The sequence below is a fragment of the Musca vetustissima genome, unplaced genomic scaffold (assembly GCF_032173495.1).
Source record: "Musca vetustissima isolate MV318-11 ecotype Yass unplaced genomic scaffold, APGP_CSIRO_Mvet_v1 utg45076, whole genome shotgun sequence".
Classification (NCBI taxonomy): domain Eukaryota; kingdom Metazoa; phylum Arthropoda; class Insecta; order Diptera; family Muscidae; genus Musca; species Musca vetustissima.
The window spans coordinates 2-26628 of NW_026884560.1; the positions used below are offsets into that span (position 1 = coordinate 2).

Genomic DNA, 26627 nt, shown 5'->3' on the forward strand with positions numbered 1-26627 from the left:
AACCACACAAAAGTTCTTTCGTTTTGTATGCCGTACTCAGGGGGGTTACTCTGTATTGCGATGCGTAAGAAAAATTGTATCGCATCGCGTAATTGGCACTCTCTAATTCGTTTTCGTATCTCCTTTCGCATCTACTTTACGCAAATGTGGCATCACCGCAATCTGTAATACGAAAACGCATGTCAAACTCGTTCGTTAAACGCAAATATCTTGCGTTAACAAAATAGCAAACGCAAATGAAGCGAAACATGTTAATAAGCACATTAAAGTTTTTATTTATATCTAAATTGATAATTATTTTGGGTGAAAGCCAAAAAAAGTTACAGTTGACGACTCAGCACCGTCAGTTCCAAACTTTAGTAGATTTTATGGTGCAACACAGCGATTTGGCAAGGGGCCAGTTGCAGAGTTCAAATGCGAAACGACGCGCCAAAAAATTGTAGAGAAAACAGGATGATGACCTTAATTCAGATGGACCTCCTGTAAGAGATGTCGCTGGTTGGAAAAAAGTAATGTTTTATATTTTATATATAAAATGTGAAACTATGTGTGCATATTTACAGGTTGGTGTTGATAACCACCTTGTCTAAGCAATTTCAAAGCAGCGGCCACTTTTATTGGAGTTGGAATTGCTGTGGATCCATTTGGAAAGACGAGGTCATTTTTAATAGCGTTTATTAAAAACATAAACGCATCTTTATTGGGACGAACATTTTGTACAAGTTTATAAAAATTAAATATTTGAAAACATTTGTCACATTATTCGTACTTCTAGTTTCATACCCGTGTTCACTTAGGTAGAGTATATTTGATCGATCTCTTAAAATTCTTTTTTTAGTTGGTTCATCATTTTTGTTTTTAAAAAAACACTCGTACCACATAAAAATATGTTTTTATTAACAATTTGTTGACGTTTCCTTTTGTCATTCTTCGTTATTGTTTACTTTGTGGTGCTAGTGTTGCCCTATTTTCGATTTATTTTGCGAATGCGTTTGCGTGAGCGATACAGAGTACCAAATTGCACTCTTAACCAGTGTTGCCGAAAGTGGGCATTTATGCCCAAAAATGGGCATAAAAAATTTAAAATTTTGGACTTGGGCGGATTTTGGGCATTTTTTCGTTTGCGGAACATTTAAATTTTTGTATATATTTGTTTACCCTACACAAATATGTTGTGAGAAATTTTATTGTCCCAAGAATTTGTAAAACTGCGAAATAATTGCTCCAAGACCACCGATATATTTCGACTAGCTGATTCGATTTAGACCTGTTTTTCCGCCTGTATGTCCATTATAATTTGTATGGATTAATCGCCATTTGTATGTGGATCAGGTTCTATCCAAAGACGACTCTTATATGTTCAAATGGATCTAAAACTTTACTTTTGTCTGTATTCTGGTCGCTCTCGAGATCACAATTATGACCCGAACAAGACTAAACTTTACACAGGAAAAAATCATGGATGTTTATGTTTGGTTCTAATCGCTCTATAGACCATATGTATGATCTGAAAACCATGTAATTTAACCGGAAAGAGGATCTGGGCATCGAAGATCATGTCATTCTATGGTGGACATGTTTTTTCCACGAACATATGAAATAAAATAAATAATTTGTACTTTGAAATCATTTCAACTATCTTGACGTATGTAGTCGGATATACCAAAATGTTCATATGTGGTGACTGAAAATGTGTATTTAGTGTGTTTGTGTGTAGGGTATTATTTAAGGTCATTCTATCGGTTTTCGACATATATATACCCTGAATCTAGGTTTTTGAAATTACACTCTATAGCCAAGGTTGAACTTTTTTATTATATTGTGACCGATAATTGCACCAAAATTTATATTAAGTATAAGTATTAAGGTCTTTCATGTTTAGACCACACATTATTTACCATTCGCTTTATATAAGGTACATGTTTTTATCAAAGGGTTATGCCATAGAGGCCACATATTCGGATTAAATGCAAATTTGGTGAAATATTATGATATACAATCAATGCATCAAATCAATATTTACAACGTTTTAAAATGTTGACCTGAAGTAATGACCCGTGGGTTCCCATCTTCGAACTTGATTTAGGTTTGGTAAAAGTAGGTAGAAAGTTTGAATCAGACATTCCGTTCATCTGATATAGGATGAAAAAATTTCGACACAGAAGGTTTCTCTATCTCCGAACTTGATTTAAATTTGGAAAAAATGTGATGATGTGCTAAGTTTGGATGAGATCGGTTACTTCTTTCGAAAGACATCGTGCGCACCGGATGACTGGACAGACAGACGGTCATTTGTAAATGGAAAAAATTAGAACAAAAAGGACCCTTGCTTTTAATATTTAACGTCAGTGTATACTTTTTGAATTTTTGGGCATAAATTGTTGATTTTGGGCACTTTTTGGGGAAATTTTGGGCGGAAATAAAATTTTCAAACGGCAACACTGCTCTTAACGCATTTAGCTTTCGCATCGCACTGGCTTTCGCAACGCAATACAGAGTAACCCCCCAGGTGTATATGAAAATGCATTTTAGTTTTAATAATTGGTCTGTTCTGTAAATGTATTTTATGTTTTAAAATATATTATTTGTACCATGGATTTGTACAATCTTCAGTCTTATTCGAGATGTTTAAACATATCTTTTAATGCATTCAATCGAAATAGCTCTTCCCTCAATTCAATGTAATCTAAGTACGACAGATTGCCGTTTTGCAACTGGAAATTTTTTACGTGTAGAACTCTCATGAGTTCTTTTTGTTTACGCACAATTCCTTTGTCATCTGAGGGCTCGGGACTACCCTTTACCTTCTTGTAAGTTTTCCCCTTCTTTGCTTTCTTGCTGGAGGTCTGAAAGTGTATATGGATGTAAAATATTTTGTTGTTGTTGCGTGTTTTCTGCCTCATATCATTGCATACCTCTGAATCCATATCAACAACGTGCGTATTGATTTCTGAACCTGTATCAATTAAAAACGTTCCACTTGGTGTGAATAGGAGAACAAGCCAACTAAACAGGGAACTCAAAACAAAATGAAATAGTTTACGAATGAGGTGTGATGCAGACGTCACAAAGGTCTAGATTATCGAGTTATCGATATGAGATATATATGTTGGTCTAAAAAGGGGTAAGCAAATTAGATCCGTCGTGTTGTGTTATATTTTAACTATTTGTGCGCGTTAACGCGGTAAGAAAAAGTCCTTAACTGCGTTTATATTTAAAAAATCGACTCGAAAAAGATCAAAATTATGAATGAATTAAAAATCGTAAAAAAATCTTAAGGGGGAACACGTTCGAAGATTCAGCCTTGGCCTCTTAAATTGTCTTCGTATGAAATGTCAATGTTTAAATATCGTATCAGGGTCGTATCATATCGTGCGTATGCGTACGATTTTATTAACCTCAAAAGTTAAATACATGTTTTGACAATGCGTATATTGGATTTTTTTGTTTGTTGATTTTCTATAAATGTTTTGTTTTTCTATAAATAAAAACATTTTCGGTTAATTAAGAATGAATTTCAATAAATAAAATAAAATGTTTTCATCCATTATGGCCGTTTTCAACTGACACACAAGTAAATAAGGTCCTTGCGTATTTAAGTAATACAGACGTTTAAAAAGTCTGCTTTTCCACAGGTAAATTTTTATTTGGCAAATACTGAGTTTGTTGTCGAGAGGGGTGCGAGGAAGAAAAACAAAAATTTGCCTGTTCAGAATTTGCCGTACACGCAAATTCTGCTTTGCTCTGTTCGTTGAAAACAATTTTGTTGACATTTCCTTTTGAACCTATTCGCTTTACTGACACACAGCCGGCTTTTGTTTACAAACCTGTTGCTTTAATTTGTGCAAGTGAAATTTAATTTTTAATTTTTGCAATTTATATAATAAAATATATAAAAAATAAAATATTAAAAAAAAAATTTTTAAAATGCAAACAATTTTGACGTTTTTTTTCTTTCTTTTGTATTTTGATTCGCAAATTTGGCAAAGAAAAATTTGCTAATGGAAAAGCAAGCAAAAATTTCAAAAGAGAAAACAAAAAATTTGTCAAATAAAAATCTACCTGTGGAAAAGCGGACAAACCCTATGAAGGTGAGAAGATGGGTATTTTAGTACGAAACGCACTTGATTTTGGACGCCGTCATCCTTTATTCTTTTATAATAAAAATAAGCCAACTTACTTATACGTCACGTTAATCCAGTTCACAAATCCAGTGGATTATATTTGACGTATACGCAATGGAATTGACGTGTGAGATTGAGTGGATTTAGTAGTCTAAACGTAGCTTTAACATGCCAATATTGAAGTCCTCTTGTGTGAATCGATTGGTTTTTACAAAATGTTTTTGATATATCAATTTTACTACAACAGTCAGTTTCTTGTTGTAGAAATTCGCCTATGCTACTACCATGGACATACCAAAAAATAAACACCGCCGTCCATAGTAAAATGTAATACCGCCCTAACTTGAAAAACTGTACTTAAACTTGTCGCCATAGTCAAATATGTATCGACTGTGACTTTACTATGGATACGTAGAAGTATGATCCAATAATAAGGTCGTCCGACAAGGCCAGATGATTTCAACCGAGCTGTCAAAATGCTTTCGATTTTGACTGCAATGTGTGAAAATGTAAACAAAATATTTGACAGTATGGGGGATTTTAATCCAAAATTGTCGAAAACGATTGCTTCTGACCCGACCTGTTTATTGGATCATGCGTAGAAGAGGGCAAAAGTTGACTTTTCGATTTTGTCGAACATGTTCAAAACCGAGTTTCCACTTTTCTATTTATTAATAATAACGCCGTCAATACAGTCAGTATGGCTTGGTTCTCTTTAAGGCGGTTCTCATTTAGTCTCCATCCCACCTCATTCGTAAGTGTGGTTTTATATTTATCGGGATCGGTGTTGAGAGTTTCTCTCTCTCAGTGGTAAATTGTGAATTGTGTTGGAAAACATTACCACAGGTAGGAACAAAAAAGTACGAAAAGGTACCTAAAATTCTACTTGAAATGATAATAAATCATAATTATCGAGAAATATTGGCCAATATTTATACCAGTTATTTGCATAAATAATATATGTTATAATTTAAGGGTAATGTATTCACGAATAATAAAAAATCTAAATTTTGTTTTGGTACGTTTATGTCAATTCGTTCCTTTTGTGAACAAAAAGTACGCTTGTTACAAAATTTAAAATAGCGCAACTCTAATTACTCTCTCAAGAGAGAGAAACTCTCAACACCGATCCCGATCCCGACAAATATAAAACCACACTAAGCAATTCGGTTCTCATTTAGTCGCCATTTTGTCTTCTCCTCCTATTCGTTGGAAGGTGGAACGTTTTTCATTTTGTCTTCAGTCTTTGAAAAAGGCGCTGTGAAGGCGGGATTGTTTTTTTGTTGTTTATTTTTTAAATTGATAAAATCATTGAAACCAAAATGGATTGCAATAACGAAACAACGCGAATATTAAATTCCGAGACAATAGAACAATTGCAAAAAGCTCGTGATGAGGAGCTTGCTAAGGTACGCAAGTTGCGCCTTGTCCTGAAAGAACTCAAACAGTTGAACTGTAATAAAATGTTAATTCCCGACAAAGAGCAAATCGAAAAAACTTTGAAAGTCATTAAAATCGGTAACTATTTATACTTAAACGAGAAAAGGAGTGAATGTCTTTTGGGTAAATATAATTGTCACTTACTGGGGAGTTTTTTTTTATTAACGCAAATCTGTCCATTTTAGACTTGAACGAACTGTGCAAAGTCAATCTTAATTACACGGAAAGAAAAGCCGTGAGGCAGCAGTTATCAGAGAAATTGCATGCTAATTTGACTCGTATACAAGATTTTGGGACTAAAATGAGGGATGAACTGCCCGAATTGTTTTGTGACTCCGAGTCTCCGCACGAAGAGATATTAAGTCTGGAAATGCAGAGAAAATCGGACTGCGAACATCTTGCCTCTTTGCGGAATAAAAAATGTCATTTCTTAAAAGTGGCGGCTGATTTAAAAATGGGACCATATCTGGCTTACGAACTGGATGTTGCCTATGCCAAGGCTCGACAAAATCAAACTAAAGTCAATGTCTTACGTGGATATTTCATTAATGAGTTATTATCCCGAACTGAACATAGTCTAAAGGCTATAAGGGAAGTAGAAACATATATTAATGATGACCTCGAAAATGAATTGTACACAAGCAACTAACCTTTTCCAAAATATGAGTAGTAGTAGAAGTAGTTTTTATTATGGAATTTACGATTGTATGAATTTATGTTTTCAATTTTTTGAATTATTATTACTTTTGTGTAGTTTATCCTTTATTAAATTAAGCACTTCATATGCATTTTATAATGGCTTAATGGCTTTATAATTTATCTTTAATGGGCCTGAAGGCTTTGAATTAAAGTTTAATAAAATTGAATTGAAATTGTTAATAAAATGTTGGCGAGACCAATAATTTACTATTTTATTTAAATATATACTATTTTACTTTACACAAAGAAACGCAAAAGCTAATTTCAGCCGACGACTTACGATCAAATGTGATAAATAGATATATGTATAACTTGCTTAGATATGGTATAATAGCAGAATAGACTAAAAGTAAGTAGTGTATATATGCCAAACATTTCATTTTTGACTTTATGAGTATCATGTACGTAATTCCACTTTATGATACCCTTTCTAGGTATCATAAAGTGGAATTACAACTTCAAACTTTCAAGTGAACATCTAAAAAATTCTGTTAGATATAGCCGATTTACTGTGTCAGCATCAAGTGACGACATGATTGCTTCTCAAACTTCAAACGCCTTTTTCTCGAAACAGTTTTTTTACGTATGGCGGGGACGATAACTCAAAACCTGTTAATCCAACCGAGCGGTCTGTTTAAACCGGAAACTGTACGATTTGAAATATATGAATATATTGACTACCAAGCAGATCTATTTAAAATATTTTTTTCCTTTTCCCAATTATCGATATGAAAATCTGCATTGTCAAAAGTTTTTGACAAATCAAGTGCTATAAGAACAAAAATAATTATTGATGGCTTCGGAAAACCAGCAATTCTATTTTTATTAAAATTACCAGTGGGTCTTTTGTCCTCCCTCTATTATATGCTGCACTTCAGCACTTCTATTGAAGTCGTTCGTATCACACACCATACAACAAATCGACATGTAACCATTTTAAAGCGTAAGCACAAACACACAAACTTTTATGTATTCATATCATATGGCGTACAAAGTAGTACATCAGGTTTAGACAACAAGTAATGCTGGATGAAATCGAGGAAAACAATGCCGAGGATCCTGTATGTATTGACCGACAGGGGCACGACTCCGATGTTGATGATAAGGATGACACGGTGAGCACTAGCACCGCAACGTCTCATAGCAGTTCGGGCCTTAATAAATTCCCTCGAAAGAGTAAGACAACAAAAATTGTAAAGCCGTCGTTTAGGTACATGTAGGTTTTTAAATGTGCATAAATAGAAAATTTCAAACGGTCTAACACATCTCCAACTTTCCAGTTGTCATCTGCGAGAGGATCACGGACAACCATTATTCGGTGTACAGTTCAATCATCATTTATGGCAACAGGCAATATTTGCATCGGTTGGAAAGGATCGAATATCCATTTATGAGTGCACGGAACCGCCTGAAGATGGCAGTGGCGGGGTAAAATTGTTGCAATGCTACGCTGATCCCGATGTAAGTCAGAGTGTGTGACATCATGTTCAAATCTAGATAAAATATATTCAATTTGTTTATAGCCAGATGAAAACTTTTACACTTGTGCCTGGTCCTACGATGTGGAGACATCTGAGCCAATTTTAGCCGCAGCCGGATATCGCGGAGTTATACGTCTTTTCAACATTTCAAAAAATATGAGCAACAAACACTTCATTGGCCACGGGCATGCAATAAATGAATTGAAGTTCCATCCAAAACTTCCATACATTTTGTTATCTGGCAGTAAAGACCATTCGTTGCGTTTATGGAATGTTAGTTCAGATGTGTGTGTAGCCATCTTCGGCGGTGTTGAAGGCCATCGTGATGAAGTTTTGTCTTTGGATTTTGACATTAAGGGGGATCGAATTATGTCGAGTGGAATGGATCACTCACTTAAATTGTGGTGTCTTAATAAGCCATCCATTCATGAGGCTCTACAGAGCAGTTGTCATTACAATGTGAACAAGAATGCGGCACCATATCCAACAATTAAAGAACACTTTCCTGATTTTTCCACCAGAGATATTCACCGCAACTACGTCGATTGTGTTGTCTGGTTTGGAGACTTTGTCCTGTCGAAATCCTGTGAAAATTCCATAATTTGTTGGAAGCCAGGCAAATTAGATCAAAAAGAAGTCCGGCCTCAGGAAACTGCTACTAGCATTATACACCATTTTGATTACAAAGAGTGTGAAATTTGGTTTGTTCGATTTGCATTTAATCTATGGCACAAAATGCTAGCTTTGGGGAATCAGCAGGGTAAAACATATGTTTGGGAATTGGATGCATCTGACCCAAATGCAACAAAGTGCAGTACCTTATTACATCCAAAATGTACTTCTGCAATAAGGCAAACTACTTTTTCCAAGGATGCATCAATTTTGGTTTGTGTTTGTGACGATGGAACAATATGGCGTTGGGATAGACTTTAAGGTCTTAATTGTATGTTTTCTAACTACTCACCCATTGAAGAGTGTTTAATGTTGACCACATTTCTCGCGTTTAATATAGGTATGTAACGTTATCGATTTTAATCAGTCGGAAACCTAAAAAATTGTCTTACAGAATATTCATGTCCTTGATTTTAATTAATGGGCAATGGGCTATTTATTTGACACAAAACACCGTAAGATATTCTACTACAGAAATTTGTATATCTAAAATAAATAAAAATAAACAATAATTTAAAAAAATTATTTTTCTAATAAAAGGTTAATGAAGAAAAAGCCATTGCCTAGAGAGTCGCTTCTTATTATTCGCCTCAAGATATCTATCTTGTATTATCGTACCATGAGTTTAGTAGCACCAATTATGCAAATAAAAAAAATTGAACTTATAATAACGTTTTCTAAGCTTACATGGAGAAACATTGATATGGCGGAAGATTATTAATCGAACAATGAAAATCCTACAATTCCTATTTCAGGAGAAATTTATTAATCTATAAAGTGGTAAGTTAATGGCACCTGGTGATTACAATATTTTCTAGTGGCGCTCCTTTACACAAAATATATGTGCTAGTTCCATATAGAGGAAGTTTGTTATGTCCAATGTAAGGCAAAACAAAGGCTTTGCAGGAAATATATAAATTTATATTAAAAATTAAACAAATGTATTTATTTAATAAAAAAAGAGGTCGTATTATTAAACGAAATTAACAATAATATATAAATATACAAATGTATGACTATACCAAGGGCTTGGGCATTTAAATTTAAGATTTTTCAAATAGTTAGTCCATACGTGTACTAAGCGACTAATTTAATGATAAAAAAGTAGCAGTTTTTAGTACTTTATGGTACAGAAATAGGATTACATATAATAGAATGGTGTTTTAGTGCCTTGTTTAATATAAATGACTTAAATCATCCTTAATTTTTTATGGCAAATGACAAAAATTGTGCCGATTTTAGGAATTGAATGAATAAATGGCTCTAAATTCTGATTTTAAATTGTATGTAAATGCGTCCGAAACATAATTTTTTTGAAAGAAATTTAAATTTCATCATTGCGTAAAGCGTTGCCACTTTTAGGAGAAGTGATGCATTTTTTTTATTTATTTTTTATTTGTTCTTTATTTTGTATTGGTACAAAAAAAAATTGTATTTGGAATTATCTCGATTTAGCTTAGGGTTTAGAACAAATCAAAATACTTAGCGGATTTTATTTTGTATGGTAAATGGAATTATACTGGGTTAAGGAATTCAATCGAAATATGATAACAGCTCCAGTCTAAACGCCCCTTTAGTTCTGTAGTCGAGCAAATCATCTCATTCCATCGAAATCTCTCGCGTAATTCACTAAAAATGACAACACGCCAATCACCACAGATAGGACGACGTCAAAATATAACGCCGACATTGTTGTATTCCAACGAGAAATTTTGCTCGTTGGTATAGTCAAGTTAACACGAATTGCAGCGATTAGTTACGAGCAATAAGATTTTTTGTATTCGAGATAAACAACAGAAAAACACAGGAAAAATTATCAAATAAGTAGTGAAAAAAGACAAAACAAGAGAAATTAAACTTTATACTCCTCAAGTAAATCAGCAACACAAGTGAGTAATCGTTTAACAACCAATAATGGTATCTATGAAAAATAGGGCTGCAATATATACGCCACAAGAAGTGTTGAAAAGGCAACGACGACACCAAACAGAAAAAAAAACATTCGGGAAAAAGCAAAGCGGATTATTAATAGTTCATTGATTGGTAGCACCATCTAGACAAAGCAGAGTTTTAAGATTTCTCAAGGTTTTTTATTACAATTTTATGATTAAATATATTGGCAGCCAGTGTTTCAATATCCGAATTGTTTTTGCGATGCCCTTCATATCGTTCATTTACAAAAATTTCTCGTTACAATGTAAGAAATCTGCAAAAATGTAAGCCAGAAAACAATCAAACTGGACTTTGAAACATGGAACAATGTTGTTTTCGTGTTGCCTCTGTGTGTGTGTGCAACATTATGCTTTATACCCTTCCCTTCCTTTCGGACTATGTACAATGATTGTACCACAAACAATCGTAACTGGTGTACACTATTCTCGAGATGTATGATGTTGAGTGGGGTTAATTTGTAACTTGGATCAATGGCTTAGTTACGAGGGCGATGTATTACGACTCCATATATATTTAATAAATTCGGATGTCGGAAGTCAAGTTTAGTGGTAATAGTATTATACACTCAGTTTAGATTTTAGAATTTGGAATTGTCTTTGGAACAACTTTAGTTAAAAAAAATCAGTTAATTTTAGTGGCTCATCTCGGATTTTTATGGAATGAAAATATTTAGCACAGATAGGACTCGATAATATGCGAATCAGGATAGTATGCGTATTTTTTGGGCGAAGTCCAGACAATATGTGTATTGTAGGCCTTCGACTCTCTTATAGTACATTTACATTGTACCGGATTTCGTTAACCCAATGGGTATAAATTGTCAATTACATTGTATATAAGGAAAACGCACCTAATTCCGGCAAGTACCAATAGTCGGCATCTGTTTTATATAACTTCAAATAACTAAAAAATCCTATAACTAAATATGAAAAACACCTTAAATAATCTTCAATAACACTGCAAGCTATTTCTGTATAAAATTTAATCAATGAGGCTTGTCAACATTAGCGATAATTCATTTTGCTTAAGAAAAACATAGTGGGCACGTCAATTTGCAAAGACTTGTAACTATATTAAAATTATATATTTTTTCGTAGTTGTAAAGGACCTTTTTCGTAGTCGGCATATGTGTGAATAATAGGCACATTTTCGAAAATTTTGGCTCAAAATTAGAAAAAGTGTTAAATAAGTGCTCTAAATAATGATTAATTTATAAAAAATCAGTTTTGAGTGGTTTTACATAATGGAGACATGGTTTTAATCTAAAAAGACACTATTTTACCTCATTATCAATTTTATCTACTTTAATACAAATTAAATACATTTTTACTATAATATATGAACCTAAATATAATATACTGAAAAAATGCTCTAGGGATGGTGAAATGTTTAAATTGCTAAAATCCTTAAAGTGCCGACTATTGTTGCACTTACCCTATGTCAAATAAATCCTTATAAAGTTGGTTAACCGGGCAAAAAGTTTTAATTCGAAATTCCTTTTAAATCAAAATTTTATTCAATAGCCCGACCTCGGACGGTGGTCAGGTTGAAAATTAGATTAGGCGATCAAAATTTATTCTAAATAAAAATGTTTATTACATAGCTGCCAATAATACATTCAACCACACATAAATAAATTACGAAGTTTTGAGCATATGAATTACGGAATTTCAGAGGCCTTTAGTTCGGGAAGTTTATACTTCCTCGATAAAACTCATGCAAATGGTGAATTAAAAAACAAAATAAGTCAATAAATATGGCGATATTAGGCAACATTTTATTTAATATTTCGAATTTGTGATGCAAATGGTGAATTAAAAAACAAAATAAGTCAATAAATATTTCGAATTTGTGATGGTTTCGAAAGGCTAGGATTTATTTGATTGCCTACGGATATACTTAATACATAGTTTTCTATTATCCTCACCAGAGTATTCTAAATGTGTAAACCGAATAAGCTAAGGTTAAGTTAAGAAAAGTGATAACCGAGAAAGTAGAACGAGTTATATATATATATATATATATATATCTACTACGTTTTAGGTATTTAAAAAACAGTGAAATGTTGTTATATCAATATATAGTAACGACCAAACCATTTATACCAGTAGGCAAATTTATGCCTTAGTCTTCCCTTGATGTTAACGTTTTTCATAGCGAGATTGCAATTTGAACAGGATAAAAACTTAAAGTTAAAAATGTATAAACGATTTCTACAGTGTACATTTAGTTTAAAAATAAGAGCGAACTGCGAGGACAAATTAATAAAAATACCTCAAAATTTATTTCTACTAAAAGCACTTAATGTATTACACAAGTGGGTGGTGAGGGATACAATAACAGCTCTAATGCACGGCATATGTATCAAAGGACATATATATATATATAGAAATCCTATCTGAAGTGTACTTTAGTATTTTTTCTGTACCGTAATGATATGTCAGGAGCGATTCCCTCTTTATTAATTTCGTTGGTATTGTAGTTGTATTGCATGCTTCCCTTTTGTTTGCATATAAGGAACAATTTACACTTAGGATGTCGAGTATAGGAATGGCGGAAAGGGCGAATGATGCGTGTTGTTTGTTTATTTTAATTATTCCGTTTATGTGTAGTCTGTTTGTTGCGGTAGGCGCCCAAGCTATACAATAATTTGTATTTTTTGCTGTTGTTTTGGAGGGACTACAACTTGAAATCGATTTGATGGAGTTGCTTGTGTTTGGTTCTTCTTGCCATTTGTTATTGGTTGTTGTACGATGGTACGTGACATATCGACAATTTTATTCACATGCAAGTTGCCTGATCACTTTCAACACCATTCCGTTTTTAGAAGTTTAAAAGGTTCTATTCAGCACTGTTGATCGCAGTAATCCTGCAAATTTTAAAAAAAAAATATGTAAAATATTTAGGAGAGGAGTACATATAGTAGAGAAGCGAAAATTATAATAATTATAACGACTAATTTTTGAGAAAATACAACTCGAGGTACAGAAACGTAAGCCAGCGTAAACGTTTATCTAAGCACCAATAGAATTTACTCTGTACGAATGTGTTATAGAAGGGTACAAGATTTTTTGTTATTCCATGGATTGCTTCGAACAAGTGTATGATTGTGTTTGTATTGTTATACTTAATCATTAGGGATGCCACCTGAGACCTTAAGAGATTGTTTAATACGGCACATAAATTTTGCGCATAATACAATCTGATAAGTATATTATTTTGGACAAAGTCATTGTACAGAGTCGGCAATAATTTCAAATATTTCTTAAACACTAAATAATTTAATAATAGTGATACATTTCATTATGAAAATAATAAAATATCGGATATTTTTTATCTTTTACATTCGACATACCTATTTTTATGATTGTACCTAAGCTAAACAAACAAAAGTTCTTACTCTCCTGTTGCATTTTCAATTATTTTCCGTATTTTTATTTTTGTTCGTGTGCATCATTGAACGCAGCGACAGCCGCCAGTCGCGTACAAACCGACTCACAGCCACACACACACACCATCAGTTAGTAGCTTCTAGTTAGCTGGCTATGCAGCTAGATTGTTGTTAAAATGGCCAGCTAGCAAGCAAGTAAACACTATTCAATCAGTCAATCAATCTTGAAAAGCATGCATTCAACGACGACGTCGTCGACGACTCCTTCGTGGGTTCACTTGACTGGGTATGGTTTGCACATTTTCTAACGTCAGTTGGCATTTACATCGTCGATTGATTACAACGTTTCGAGTCGGCACGTTCGAGTCGGATGGTGTAGCGGGTTTTCGTTCTTGATTGTGATAATTCATTCGATCACATAGTACCACCTACCCCACCTCATTTATCTAATAAATATCGAAACCAAGAGAAATAATCGAAAGCAACGAAAGAGAATGCTATATCGAACGACGATCCATCCAATCGACCATTCCCCACCAGTGTAACAAATCAAGTGTCTTGTGTTCTTATACCATCGATTTGCGAAATGAGAATAATTATTATTTGTGTGCATAAATTTATTGTGTATTGAAATTACAACAAAGGAAACGATGTTTGAATTCATTAAATGATACATAACATTATGGAGTAATTATTAATGCATATAATTATTATCCACTGCTAAGTGATGGCGCTTGACCACTGAATTCCTTATACAAAGCTCTGTGTTGCTGCTCAACTGAGTGTTCATTTATGTAATTGGTGTCGGTCTGTTGGATTACGTTGCTGTCACCGAGGAGGTCTAAAGTTTGCAAAGACTTCCAACGTTTATTTGCATCAATCGAATTGATTATTTTTGGATTTGGATCAGCTACATATTCGTCAACATGTGTATGTTCTATATGTTTAAAACGTTTAAAATGGTGTATATCTTAATATAGGGAGGGCTATTTATATACCGGGTTAACGAACAAATTGCAATTGGTAAACTTTTCTAAATCGTTGTGAATTAACAAAATACTCCATCTTAATTTATTCTAAGGAATGTCTAACTTTTCAATTTAAGTTACATTTTACCCAAATATCATTATTTGTCAACCTTTTTCATTTCATATATGTATATATACCAACGAACTCAGTGGGACCGGACCATTTAACGTGTTATAGACGTATTGAAAATTTGTGAAACCCGTAGAAGAACATCGAGTAATGAGGACTACCATTTCCTTTTTTCATATTATTTATTTTTATTTAAATTTTAACATATATAACGAAGCCATTAGGACAATAAATGTAATACATCATGCAAAACAGTATGATATATTGTCGACGGTGGAAAAATAAATAACATAGTAGATATGTTATCTTAATATATTCTAGGTCAATCATGGTATAATAAGAAAGATAGTCTCATATGTTTAAACATTTTTCCTTGCAGTACTTTTATTGTCAAAATGTTAATTTGCATTTCCAATAATTTGCATTGTTACTGTCAACTTAGAATACTTCTAATGTTTTTAATCGAATAATAATTGTTGTGGAAACGAATACAGTTAGTTGTGGCTAGATATGGACTAGTACCAAAACTAGATACTTGAAGAGAATCGTCACTTTCTGTATAAGCTAGTTATTACACGTCGCTTTGTGTAAACATAAACACACAATCACATTTACATTGGTATGGTTCTGTGCGACGTACGAGCGGAAGTACCTTAAATTATATGCGTTGTTGTTGTATTTATTTATATGCATACAGTATTTTTTTGTTTATCACACAATCGTCACCTCTCCAGCAAGAAATTTACCAAACAGCCAACGAACTAACAATCAGTGATTGGTTTTATGACTGATTAATTTAATAATGCGCATGCTCACCTGCATTTTAAACGAATAGTTTTGATTTAAAATGATTTTAGACGGTATTATTTCTATGCGTCAGATGTTCGTATTATTTAAGAAAATAAAACTTGTATTTTAAATAACTGAAATACCTGTAGACTTTTCAGACCTTTTGCAACTATTAGAAATTGCAATAACAATAGATTCATTTTGGCGGCAACATCCAAACTGTAGATACGTCGGCATGTTGGTAAACGTATTGACAAATGTTTTTTTTATTATTGAATGGGCAAATAAACCGCGATGTGTTTTCCAATTGTATCAGACACATAACTCAAAGCCATTGAGTTTCGTTTAACCAATATGGAAAGATATCTAAAGTGAATGTGAAATTTGTAAAACACCCTACGTCGTTTTCCGATAATATATAATGAATTTCTCTCTTTGTCAGATTATTCCACTTCGACCAGTTATACCGATTTTCGGGTAAACAATACATTACCCAGAATGGATACGGACGATGTTGAATCAACTTCCAGCAGTGCAATGTCCAAAATTGGAGCATTATTTACGTTTACTTCACCGGCAGTCAAAAAATTGCTCGGTTGGAAACAAGGAGACGAAGAAGAAAAATGGGCAGAAAAAGCCGTAGACAGTTTGGTGAAAAAACTAAAAAAACGACAAGGAGCCATAGAGGAATTGGAAAGGGCTTTATCGTGTCCAGGACAACCATCGAAATGTGTGACTATACCTAGGTCTTTGGATGGGCGTCTTCAGGTAGGTTGTAATGTAATGTTAGCAAAATAATACTAATATTGCGTACGGTTTTTATTTAAGGTATCTCATCGCAAGGGTTTACCGCATGTAATATATTGCCGAGTTTGGCGCTGGCCCGATCTACAATCACATCACGAACTAAAACCATTGGAAATTTGCCAATATCCATTCTCAGCTAAACAGAAAGAAGTGTGTATTAATCCTTATCACTATAAGCGAGTGGAGAGTCCAGTATTGCCGCCTGTTTTAGTTCCGCGGCACTCAGAATTTGCTCCAGGACATTCAATGCTACAATTCAATCAAATGGGAGAATCGACCATGCCTCACAATGTTAGCTATTCAACGGCCGGATTCAACAATCATCTTAGTCCCAACAGTCCGCCAATGACTTCGGTTGGCAGTCCAAGTTCTGTAAATTCCAATCCAAACTCGCCGTACAGCAGTATGGCTGAGACACCGCCACCAGCCTATAGTCCGTCAGAGGACGGCAATTCAAACAATCCGAACGATGGCACACAAATGCTTGATGCACCCATGGGGGACGTTGCCCAAGTCAGCTACCAAGAGCCGGCATTTTGGGCCTCAATTGCCTATTACGAATTAAACTGTCGCGTTGGCGAAGTATTTCACTGCAACAACAACTCAGTGATTGTTGATGGCTTTACAAATCCTTCCAATAATTCGGATCGCTGTTGTCTGGGCCAATTGAGTAATGTCAACCGTAACAGTACAATTGAAAATACACGGCGCCACATAGGTAACATTGCAAATTAAACAAATAATGTATGACCTTTTTATTTATATACATATGTATTTTGAACTATAGGAAAAGGCGTTCATCTCTACTATGTTACGGGAGAAGTTTATGCTGAGTGTCTCTCCGATTCGGCCATTTTTGTGCAATCGCGTAATTGTAATTATCATCACGGCTTCCATCCTAGCACAGTGTGTAAAATACCACCCGGCTGTTCTTTGAAAATATTCAACAATCAAGAATTTGCTCAACTGCTATCTCAATCCGTCAACAACGGCTTTGAGGCTGTCTATGAGTTGACGAAAATGTGTACAATACGTATGAGTTTTGTGAAAGGTTGGGGCGCTGAATATCATCGACAAGACGTGACGTCTACGCCATGCTGGATCGAAATACATTTGCATGGACCACTACAGTGGCTGGACAAGGTTCTAACACAAATGGGATCGCCCCACAACGCTATAAGTTCGGTGTCATAAAATGCCGCTCGCAACAGATTTCGTTTCATATTTCTAAGTTAATAGGGTTAGTGTAAGTTTTAAGAAAAACAACAGAATGAAAAATTAAGTTCAAATTGAAACACACCAACCGCTTAATGATAAGAAGAGTAACAGAAAAGACCATCAACTTAATAATTTGAGGATTTTGAGATTTTTCTTTCCAATTGTATCTTCTGCAGACGGACGCCCAATTATAGATTTTGACTAAATTGAATACTGAGACCAGCCTTATTGTGATTTTCTGTTTAATTTCATTTTATAATGTGTGTTAAACGTACTGCAAATATTTTACTTTGGAGAAGCATGTGCTTCGATACAGTACACTACGCTGCTAAATACACAATATCCCAAATTTCCCAATGATGACTACTGCTATGTCTATGTTTGCAAAACATTTTCTGCCTATGATATATATATATATATAGATTTATTTTTATTATACGACTCTCATGTGCCTTTTTTTGTAGAATTTTAGTTAGATATGTTTGCTTTTTTCTCTTTTTTATTGCAATAGGGTTACGTTGGTATATGTTGGCAATTGCAAATACATTTACAATTCCTTATTTGATTGTAGTTTCTGCAGTACGATAAAATACATTTTATTCGTGTCGAGATTATGGCGGTTTGACCAATTGTATCAACGTACCCATATTATCTAATACATTGATTATTGACCGTGCAAAAATTATAATGATCTTCCTTTAGTTTTAAACTTTTAATTGGTCTGATTTTACGTTTTAAAACAATATACAACTATTATTAAATATAAACTAGCAACTTATTTTTGTTTTAGTTCGGTTTGTTTTTGTTTACAATTGCTGACGATAAGCTATAAAAGGTGCAAATGGAATGTAAACCTTTATACATATGTAAATGTATATTAAAAATGCCTATTCAATACGATTTATATCGCATCAATCCAACCTTCATTGGGATGATGGGTGAAGTTATTAATGGAAACATCTAGACTTACTGCGAATCTGATCTGTAATGCAATTCTGCGTAATATTTGCTATACACACACTACAAAAAGCTATGAACAAATATTACTACTAGTTGGTGCATAAACCAATTCAAATTTATTAATTCGAAATTGCGATACATACATATATGCTATACTGAAACAACATTATAGAAACTATTGCCTTAATCAAAATTTATTGTACATGATATACAACAATAGAACCATACATTTTTTAATTGCGCTATAAACATACAAGTGTCTTATGCTTTACCTACCGACCAATATATGCTTTTTATGCTACTTTACAATAAACAAATCTAACTATAAATAATTGAGCATTTTTATTAATTGACCTGTAGCAACCATTGCATACGGTATAACTTTGAGAAAATATAACAACCCCCAACTTTGTAGGTGTCAATATTGATCTTATTGTATATGTACGAAGAATAATTTTCCAAAAAATAAATCGTAAAAGGGAATCAAAATCAAATTTTTGGACTAACATTGAAAATTCAAGAGGAATTATCTGGAATGGCCAATTTGAAAATCTATTTGCTTTCGGATCAAATTTGGTGCAAAATGTCCAAAACGGTAACACTATTCCATACTGCCTCAAATTCAAGATCTATTTATAAGGTCACCTAGCAAGCGAATGCCACCTGTTTTTCTCAATTCTGGTGTCAAAAATTTGGAGGTTTGTTACCAAAGTCTATTAATAAATTTATCCAGAGAGACCAGTTGGATATCAGCTTCTCAAGTTTTCTGCCAACATTTCTTATTGTGAATTGACTTCACATAATGCAAACGTAAACAAAGTCCAAATTTTTGACATTAGACTTGAGAAAAAACAGCTGACTTTCGCTAACTCGATGTTTGTTACGTTTTCATAACGAAAGTCAATTCACAATAATGTATGTTGATAACAAACTGGCAGCTAAAATCCGGCTGGTCTCCCCGTACATCCTTGTAAGCCAAGATCTATTAATAAGGTCACCCAGTTAGTGAAAGTCTGGATGACCTTATTAATAGGTTTTGAATAATATACAAGTCCAAGGCCTATTAAGTGGCCCGCAGATGATCATGCTTTTGATTTCGGGCTGTACAGACAATGTAGATAACGGACGATACGGTTTTGGCGATTTTGGCCGTATGTTAAAAAAAAAAAAAATGCCGAAAAGGGCTGACAATGACCGGCATACTTCCAACAATTCAAGAACATTTTTTCTCAGTATCCGACATCTCTATACACCCATTTGTTTTGAAAAAACGTCACATATGAGAATATGCATGATTCCCCACCACACACACGTCAAAATCGAACGTCATGCATCAGAAAAATCAAACATTTTTGATTTTGCTTCATATAACGTAGCTGTGACACATACATACAAATTTTCACAAACACCACAAAATGCATGTCATGCATGTATGATCGTCTGCGGGGCTCTTTAATAAGGTTATCCCGGGAGACCAGTTGCAGATCTATCAACAAGATCTATTAATAAGGCCACCAAGATAGCAATCGAAATCGGAAAACAGCTGTTTTTTCTCAAGTCTAATGTCAAAAATTTCGACTTTGTTTACGTTTTCATAATGGAAGTCAATTCACAATAATGCAGCTGGTCTCCCTTGGTGACCTTATTTATAGGCCATGATCTATTAATAAGGTCACCAAGATAACAATCGAAATCGGAAAACAGCTGTTTTTTCTCAAGTCAAAATTTTCTAATGTCAAAATTTTCGACTTTGTTTACGTTTTCATAATGGAAGTCAATTCACAATAATGTATTTTGACAGCAAACTTGAGAGGTATCGATTATCAGCTGGTCTCCCCGGGTGACCTTATTTATAGGCCACCAAGGGTTAAAGGGTTTTGTTCTGATACATCATCTTAATATTGCATCATGGTTACTTTTCCAGTAACATTTACTCAGTAAGGTCTATTCTCATTTGCAATAATAATGAGAAAAGTAAACATCCAACATCCACTAATATTTTGCACAATATTACGTAATTTTACTTAAATTGCTTGAAATACACTTGATTAAATTATTAAAGCGGATCAGTGTAGCCGGACGGGGTGAACCATATCATACCCTACACAAGTTCCACTGAACTCATACTTTCTGTGGATCTATATTTCGCGATGTTTGGTCGATTAAAGGTTAACAGCTCCTCTAGAAGAAATATACCCATTTCTCATTTCATTTCCTTTTACTGGATTTTGGAGCAAGCAGGCAGCATCCAGTAACATTTGGTAAAACTTATGTCATTAGAAATAAAATACCAATACAAAATTAAGTAATGTACAATAAAGAAAACATTAATCGCACATTTCATTGTCCTGGACAAGGCCTATATAAGGTCGGCCAGTAAGCACAGGTGAGTATAAAGTTTTTTGTCAAATCATATTTTGAAACCTATACATACATACAAAATTATGTTAGACGTCAAAACGAAAATATTAATATTTTGTCAATATTCAATTCAATTTTAATTTATATCGTCATTTTACAGAACATTTGGAGTATTTCAAGAGTTTAAAGAAGATTTTCAAGTAAATTATCCTAGAAGTTATAGATTGTGTTGTGTTTTGGCTGTGATTTTCAAAAAAAATTTTGATTCAAAAAAAAAAATTGGCGTTTAACTTAAGTTTTTTCTATGAATTCGCTTACTGGCCGACCTTATATAGGCCCAAGGCCTATATAAGGTCTGCCAGTAAGCACCGGTAGGTTTAAAGTTTTTGTCAGATCATATTTTGAAACCTATACATACAAAATTATGTTAGACGTCAAAACGAAAATATTAATATTTTGTCAATATTCAATTCAATTTTAATTTATATCGTCTTTTTACAGATATAGAAACACGGCAGAAACTGAAATAAATGAACAACATGGACTACCCACCCTGATCTAGTTCCGAACGTTCCTTTTTGTGAACATTTCATAAATTTTGAAACAAAATGTTTGAACAGTTCATATGAACTAGTTCGTTGCGGAACGACACAACTCTGTTGTGAATTCATTGGTACAAGAGGTGGTTTTGGTTTTGTTTGTGAACTCTCAGCAAAATGTCCTCAGCCGTAATTGACCCGTTGGAATTGCTTACCAACAAAGGGGACCGCAAACCAACGTTCCTTAGCACAATTTTCAACCCATTGGCCTGTACAGTGGCTGGATTTGGTTTGGCATGTATGCTAAATTGGGGCCTACGTAGACCAATATTTTCCGGTAAGTTTCTAAGTGACGTAACATTCATTAATGAAAAATTTGCTAAAAAAAATATGGTCGCTTTATATTCAACGTGATTGTTTTTTTTATTAGGTTTGCAGAATCATGTTGGTTTTGCTGTTCTTGGAGGAATCGGTGGTACATATCTTGATAAGAAGCGCACCGAAGACTTAGCTACCCGCGATGCTGTCTTAAGACACTACGTCGAACTGCATCCTGAGGATTTCCCACCCGTCCGTAAGTATAAATACATCCGATTACATAGTCTGGATATGGATTAATGTAATTTTTACTTTCAGAGAGGAAAAAGTTCGGCGAAGTTTTAGAACCTTGGGTGCCAATTCGTTAGACGGTTTGATAAATGTTCACTTGTAACCAAAATAAAATTGTGTTTGGTTTTTGACGTTTGGTTACAAATTGTCGCTTAACCTGCTACATAATAATGTTACTCCATATGGAATATTGGAAATATAGAAAATAAAGAAAAACCCCTATTAGAATTATTTAAATATGAAAATTCTGTTTGTTTATCTTACTTGTTAGCTGTTAAAGGCTAACACATTTGTAATATGTATTAGTGGTGTATTTATTGAAAATAGTATTTATTATGGATGAATGAGACTACTCACCAAAGATCGAAAATCAAGCAAGGTGAGCTACGGGATCGAAGTTCAAACGAAAAGGAAAGCCTGAGAGATACATTCCACCATTATGCGATGCCTTTCACTGTTGGTTTACAATGGTCGTTTATTGATATGTTGTATTTATATTGATTTTTTGCGAAATTGCATCCATGGTATACAACCTTCGAAGTTAAGAAGATGCCATTGTCCGGCGCAACAACGTTCAAAGTCATCTCCTCAACAATAACAGTTGTGTATCGCATAACAACCGTTTTTTATTTTACAAAAACTTGTCAGTGATGTGACATTAATTTTGTCTTGATGCCATCTAATTTCTTTTCCAAAATCTTTTCGATTTGCGTACATTATTTAAGAATATATATTTGGAAACCTACTATGTATAATATTTAACAATCATATTTGTTATTAATCTACGCGGGCCCCAGGGCTACATCGCTGGCGTATGCGTACGATTTTATTCATCTCAAAAGTTTTTTATTTAATATACATATGTATATATTTCAAGAAAAAAAAAATACACTTAATATAATAGGCCCAACGCATCTTGGGCATTTCAGGGGCAACTGATAAAAATTTCAAACCATACTTTCAAAAACAAAGAATAAAAGTGAATAGAAATTAACGTAGAAACAATTTATGACATTAGAAGCATTTCGAATATCTTTAAGTACAGGCATTTCAATGAATGTTACCCAAATACGCATTGCGTATAAAAATTTAAAGTTGAAAATTTTCAACATTGACAATGCGTATTTTGGGTTTTTTTTTTTGAAAATAGAATTCTAGTCATTGAAAAATTTGTTTATTAAGAAAATGTTTTCATATATTTCGTCGTTTTCAATTGACGCACAAGTAAATAAGGTCCTTGCGTATTTGGGTAATACGGACGTTCAACAAACCCTATTAAGGTGAGAAGGTGGGTATTTTAGTACGCAACCCACTGAATTTAAGTAAGTGCCTAAAGGAGAAGATTACACTGTGCGACAAATTTCAGTTTTTGTGATAATTACCGGAAATTCCAACAGATTATGAAAGAGAGCACGGGTGGTAACCTAAAAATTGGAGTAGTTCAAATTCAATTCAATTTTTTTATATACGTATGTATGTATGTTTAATTTGTTTATATTTGTGATACAATTTATGTATTTGGATAAAAATACACCTCATTTTTATATATAATAATTTTCTATTCCATTCCTACTGGAGTAGTCATAATATATAATAATAATCAAAAACTTTTTTTTGAAATTTAATCGGTATGATATTCTTTAGTAGTTCAATATCCCTCCCTTTTACATTTAAGCCGCTTAATATGATATAATTTATATTTAATTGTGAAATGTAGCTTACAGCCTTAAGGTCGAAAGACTGGGCAACATGAAATATATAAATAAATAAAAAATAAAATAAAATAGAATTAAATTTTGACAAAATGTTAATATTTTATATATATGCCATGCATATAGACACTGTTTTACTACATTGAGGACAATCATCTGTTGAACTTGATAATTATATCCTGCGTCAAAAGTCACATTTACACCGAAAGTATTTTAAGATAAACCGTCATTCAATCATCGTTTAAATTGCCATTGTCTTTATATAGCATTTCCAGATTAAATGAAACCTTTTACAAATTAAATGAAACCTTTTCCAAATTAAATGAAACCTTTTCCAAATTAAATGAAACCTTTTCCAAATTTAATGAAACCTTTTCCAATTGATTTAATTCGGTGTGATTTCATTTAATATCTTTACTACATAAAACTAAATAAATAGTAATACAAACTGGGGTATTTCTTGACATTTTATTAAATAACCTGTGAGCGGAGCAGTATAGTCGGACGGGGCCGACCATATGATACCCTACACAACTTCTATGAAAATCTAATTTTGCGTTAACAGGTCAACAAATATTACTAATATTCAGTAGACGAGGGCTGTACTTGTCCAGATTCTCTTTGCCGTAGGTTATGTGAGGTTGGGCTTTCAATTGCGGCCTATAGATCGTCTCAAAAAAAAAAAAAAAAAAAAAACACAAAAAGTTAAGTTTTCGGTCCACTTCATCCCAAAATTATTATCTGATCATCGCCGAAAATGATAGGCGTTGTCCTTGACCATAATTGGAATCTCATGGAAAATTTTAAAGCCATCAGCGCTATATTTCCGCCGTCTAGTGTGGTAATGGGTTACTAAATAATGTCAGAATACGTAAGCACCTGTAAATATTTAAGTGTAACTTCCACATCTGAGGTCATGCCACCATATAATTGGTACCAATTTAAAGGTCAACCACTCCTCTTGAACATGCTATCAACTTCTCTGGTCTAGGTCCTTCAGGGGCAAATATATACGCCATAGAATACAAATTTTGCAATTTTTCACACAAAAGTCAGGGTCCATTTGACCCGCTAAATATTGACCGATCTTTATCAAAACCGGCATGCTTATTCTTTGACCCAATCCCTTTCTCCATACAAAAAATCGCGGTGTTTGGGCTGTAATTGCGGGCTCTGGAGCGACCAGAAAAATCGACAAAAATAAAGTTTTTGGTCCATTTCATCCCCTAAATATTAACCGATTTTTTCCAAAAACAATAGGGGTCTTCATTGGCCAGAACCCATTCTACATGCAAAATTTCGTGAAGATTGGTCCATAACTGTGGCCTGTATCGTGTTTACAAATTATAATGGACAGACGGACGGACGGACACACATGTCTAGATCGACTCAGCTAGTCGAGATATGACGATCGGTATAATTAAAGGTGGGTCTAGGACCAATATTTCGCGGCGTTACAAACTTTTGGGGCTGCACAAAGCTATAATACCCTGACAACATAGTTGTGTAGGGTATAAATATTTAAGAACAAGAATTGAATACCCGGTCCTAAATGCGAAATACATATTTGACTTAATAAATTGTTGATGATAGGGTAACTGCTTATCTTAATGAAGGGGTTCCCGACTTGCAGCTTGTGGGATTTTCAAAACCATGTCCATAACGTAGTTAGAACAATTTTGCCGAGTAAGCTACTTCGCTCGATTACATCAACAATGTTATGTTCCATTGAAACGTCACACAGCTCAGCTCTTGCACATAATTATATCCTACACAACTATGTTGTCAGGGTATTATAGCTTTGTGCAGCCTCAAAAGTTTGTAACGCCGCGAAATATTGGTCCTAGACCCACCTTTAAGTATACCGATCGTCATATCTCGACTAGCTGAGTCGATCTAGATATGTGTGTCCGTCCGTCTGTCCATTATAATTTGTAAACACGATACAGGCCACAGTTATGGACCAATCTTCACGAAATTTTGCATGTAGGATGGGTTCTGGCTAATGAAACCCCCTATTGTTTTTGGGAAAGATCGGTTAATATTTAGGGGATGAAATGGGCCAAATACTAATTTTTTGTCGGTTTTCTGGTCGCTACAGAGGCCGCAATAATGGCCCGAACATCGTGAAATTTTACATGGAGAAGGGGATCGGGCCAAAGAATAAACATGCCTGTTTTCATAAAGATCGGTCAACATTTAGCGGGTCAAATGGACCCTGACTTTTGTGTGAAAAATGACAAAATGTGTATTCTATAGCGTATATATTTACCCCTGAAGGACATAGACCCGAGAAGTTTATATTATATCAAAGAGGAGTGGTTGCCCTTTAAATTAATACCAATTATATTGTTGTACGTGCTCGGATGTGGGAGTTACATCTAAATATTTACAGGTATCTCTGTATTCGTATATTATGTAGTAACCCATTATCACTCTAGAGAGCGGAACTATAGCGCTGATCGCTTTGAAATGTTCCATGAGGTTCCAGTTATGGTCAAGGACAACGCCTATAATTTTCGGCGATGATCAGATAATAATTTTGGAATGAGGTGGACCGAAAACTTAATTTTTTGTGTTATTTTCGAGTCGATCTATAGACCACAAATGAAAGCCGAACATCACAACACAACCCACGGTGAAGGGAATCTGAACAATAGCTGTACTGAATACTCGTAATATTCGGAAAATACGTCAGTGTGAGGAAGAGGTGCTGTTTACATCTAATCGGGCAAGAGGGTGCAAATATCACGAAATATTGCCCAGGCTCGGAA

General features: G+C 34.0%; 4 protein-coding genes across 4 annotated transcripts; all 4 read left to right on the top strand.

Annotated features, from left to right (window-relative positions):
- The first annotated feature begins 5446 nt into the window (after positions 1 to 5446).
- On the top strand, positions 5447 to 6213 carry LOC133331528 (augmin complex subunit dgt2-like). The gene is made up of 2 exons (XM_061539914.1): positions 5447 to 5687; positions 5750 to 6213. Exons 1-2 carry the CDS (start codon positions 5447 to 5449, stop codon positions 6211 to 6213), a joined length of 705 nt encoding a protein of 234 aa, XP_061395898.1.
- Positions 6214 to 7285: 1072 nt separating this feature from the next.
- LOC133331530 (polycomb protein esc-like) lies at positions 7286 to 8687 on the top strand. The gene is made up of 3 exons (XM_061539916.1): positions 7286 to 7456; positions 7506 to 7724; positions 7787 to 8687. The coding sequence occupies exons 1-3, from the start codon at positions 7286 to 7288 to the stop codon at positions 8675 to 8677; spliced, it is 1281 nt and encodes a 426-aa protein (XP_061395900.1). The 3' UTR covers positions 8678 to 8687.
- A 7401-nt stretch (positions 8688 to 16088) lies between these two features.
- Positions 16089 to 17717, top strand: LOC133331527 (protein mothers against dpp). The gene is made up of 3 exons (XM_061539913.1): positions 16089 to 16415; positions 16476 to 17172; positions 17242 to 17717. The coding sequence occupies exons 1-3, from the start codon at positions 16146 to 16148 to the stop codon at positions 17646 to 17648; spliced, it is 1374 nt and encodes a 457-aa protein (XP_061395897.1). The 5' UTR covers positions 16089 to 16145; the 3' UTR covers positions 17649 to 17717.
- Positions 17718 to 21686: 3969 nt separating this feature from the next.
- On the top strand, positions 21687 to 22227 carry LOC133331529 (NADH dehydrogenase [ubiquinone] 1 subunit C2). Its single transcript, XM_061539915.1, has 3 exons — positions 21687 to 21869; positions 21963 to 22106; positions 22169 to 22227. Exons 1-3 carry the CDS (start codon positions 21710 to 21712, stop codon positions 22216 to 22218), a joined length of 354 nt encoding a protein of 117 aa, XP_061395899.1. The 5' UTR covers positions 21687 to 21709; the 3' UTR covers positions 22219 to 22227.
- Positions 22228 to 26627: the final 4400 nt, after the last annotated feature.

Excerpts from the sequence above, each read along its gene's own strand:
- LOC133331528 (XM_061539914.1), top strand. The coding sequence starts at position 5,447 with ATGGATTGCAATAACGAAACAACGCGAATATTAAATTCCGAGACAATA. Across the intron at positions 5,688-5,749 it reads AAGGAGTGAATGTCTTTTGG|ACTTGAACGAACTGTGCAAA; the intron begins GTAAATATAATT and ends TGTCCATTTTAG.
- LOC133331530 (XM_061539916.1), top strand. The coding sequence starts at position 7,286 with ATGCTGGATGAAATCGAGGAAAACAATGCCGAGGATCCTGTATGTATT. Across the intron at positions 7,457-7,505 it reads AGAGTAAGACAACAAAAATT|AAAATTTCAAACGGTCTAAC; the intron begins GTAAAGCCGTCG and ends GTGCATAAATAG. Across the intron at positions 7,725-7,786 it reads AATGCTACGCTGATCCCGAT|CCAGATGAAAACTTTTACAC; the intron begins GTAAGTCAGAGT and ends ATTTGTTTATAG.
- LOC133331527 (XM_061539913.1), top strand. The coding sequence starts at position 16,146 with ATGGATACGGACGATGTTGAATCAACTTCCAGCAGTGCAATGTCCAAA. Across the intron at positions 16,416-16,475 it reads CTTTGGATGGGCGTCTTCAG|GTATCTCATCGCAAGGGTTT; the intron begins GTAGGTTGTAAT and ends TTTTTATTTAAG. Across the intron at positions 17,173-17,241 it reads AAATACACGGCGCCACATAG|GAAAAGGCGTTCATCTCTAC; the intron begins GTAACATTGCAA and ends TTTGAACTATAG.
- LOC133331529 (XM_061539915.1), top strand. The coding sequence starts at position 21,710 with ATGTCCTCAGCCGTAATTGACCCGTTGGAATTGCTTACCAACAAAGGG. Across the intron at positions 21,870-21,962 it reads ACGTAGACCAATATTTTCCG|GTTTGCAGAATCATGTTGGT; the intron begins GTAAGTTTCTAA and ends TTTTTTTATTAG. Across the intron at positions 22,107-22,168 it reads TGAGGATTTCCCACCCGTCC|AGAGGAAAAAGTTCGGCGAA; the intron begins GTAAGTATAAAT and ends TTTTACTTTCAG.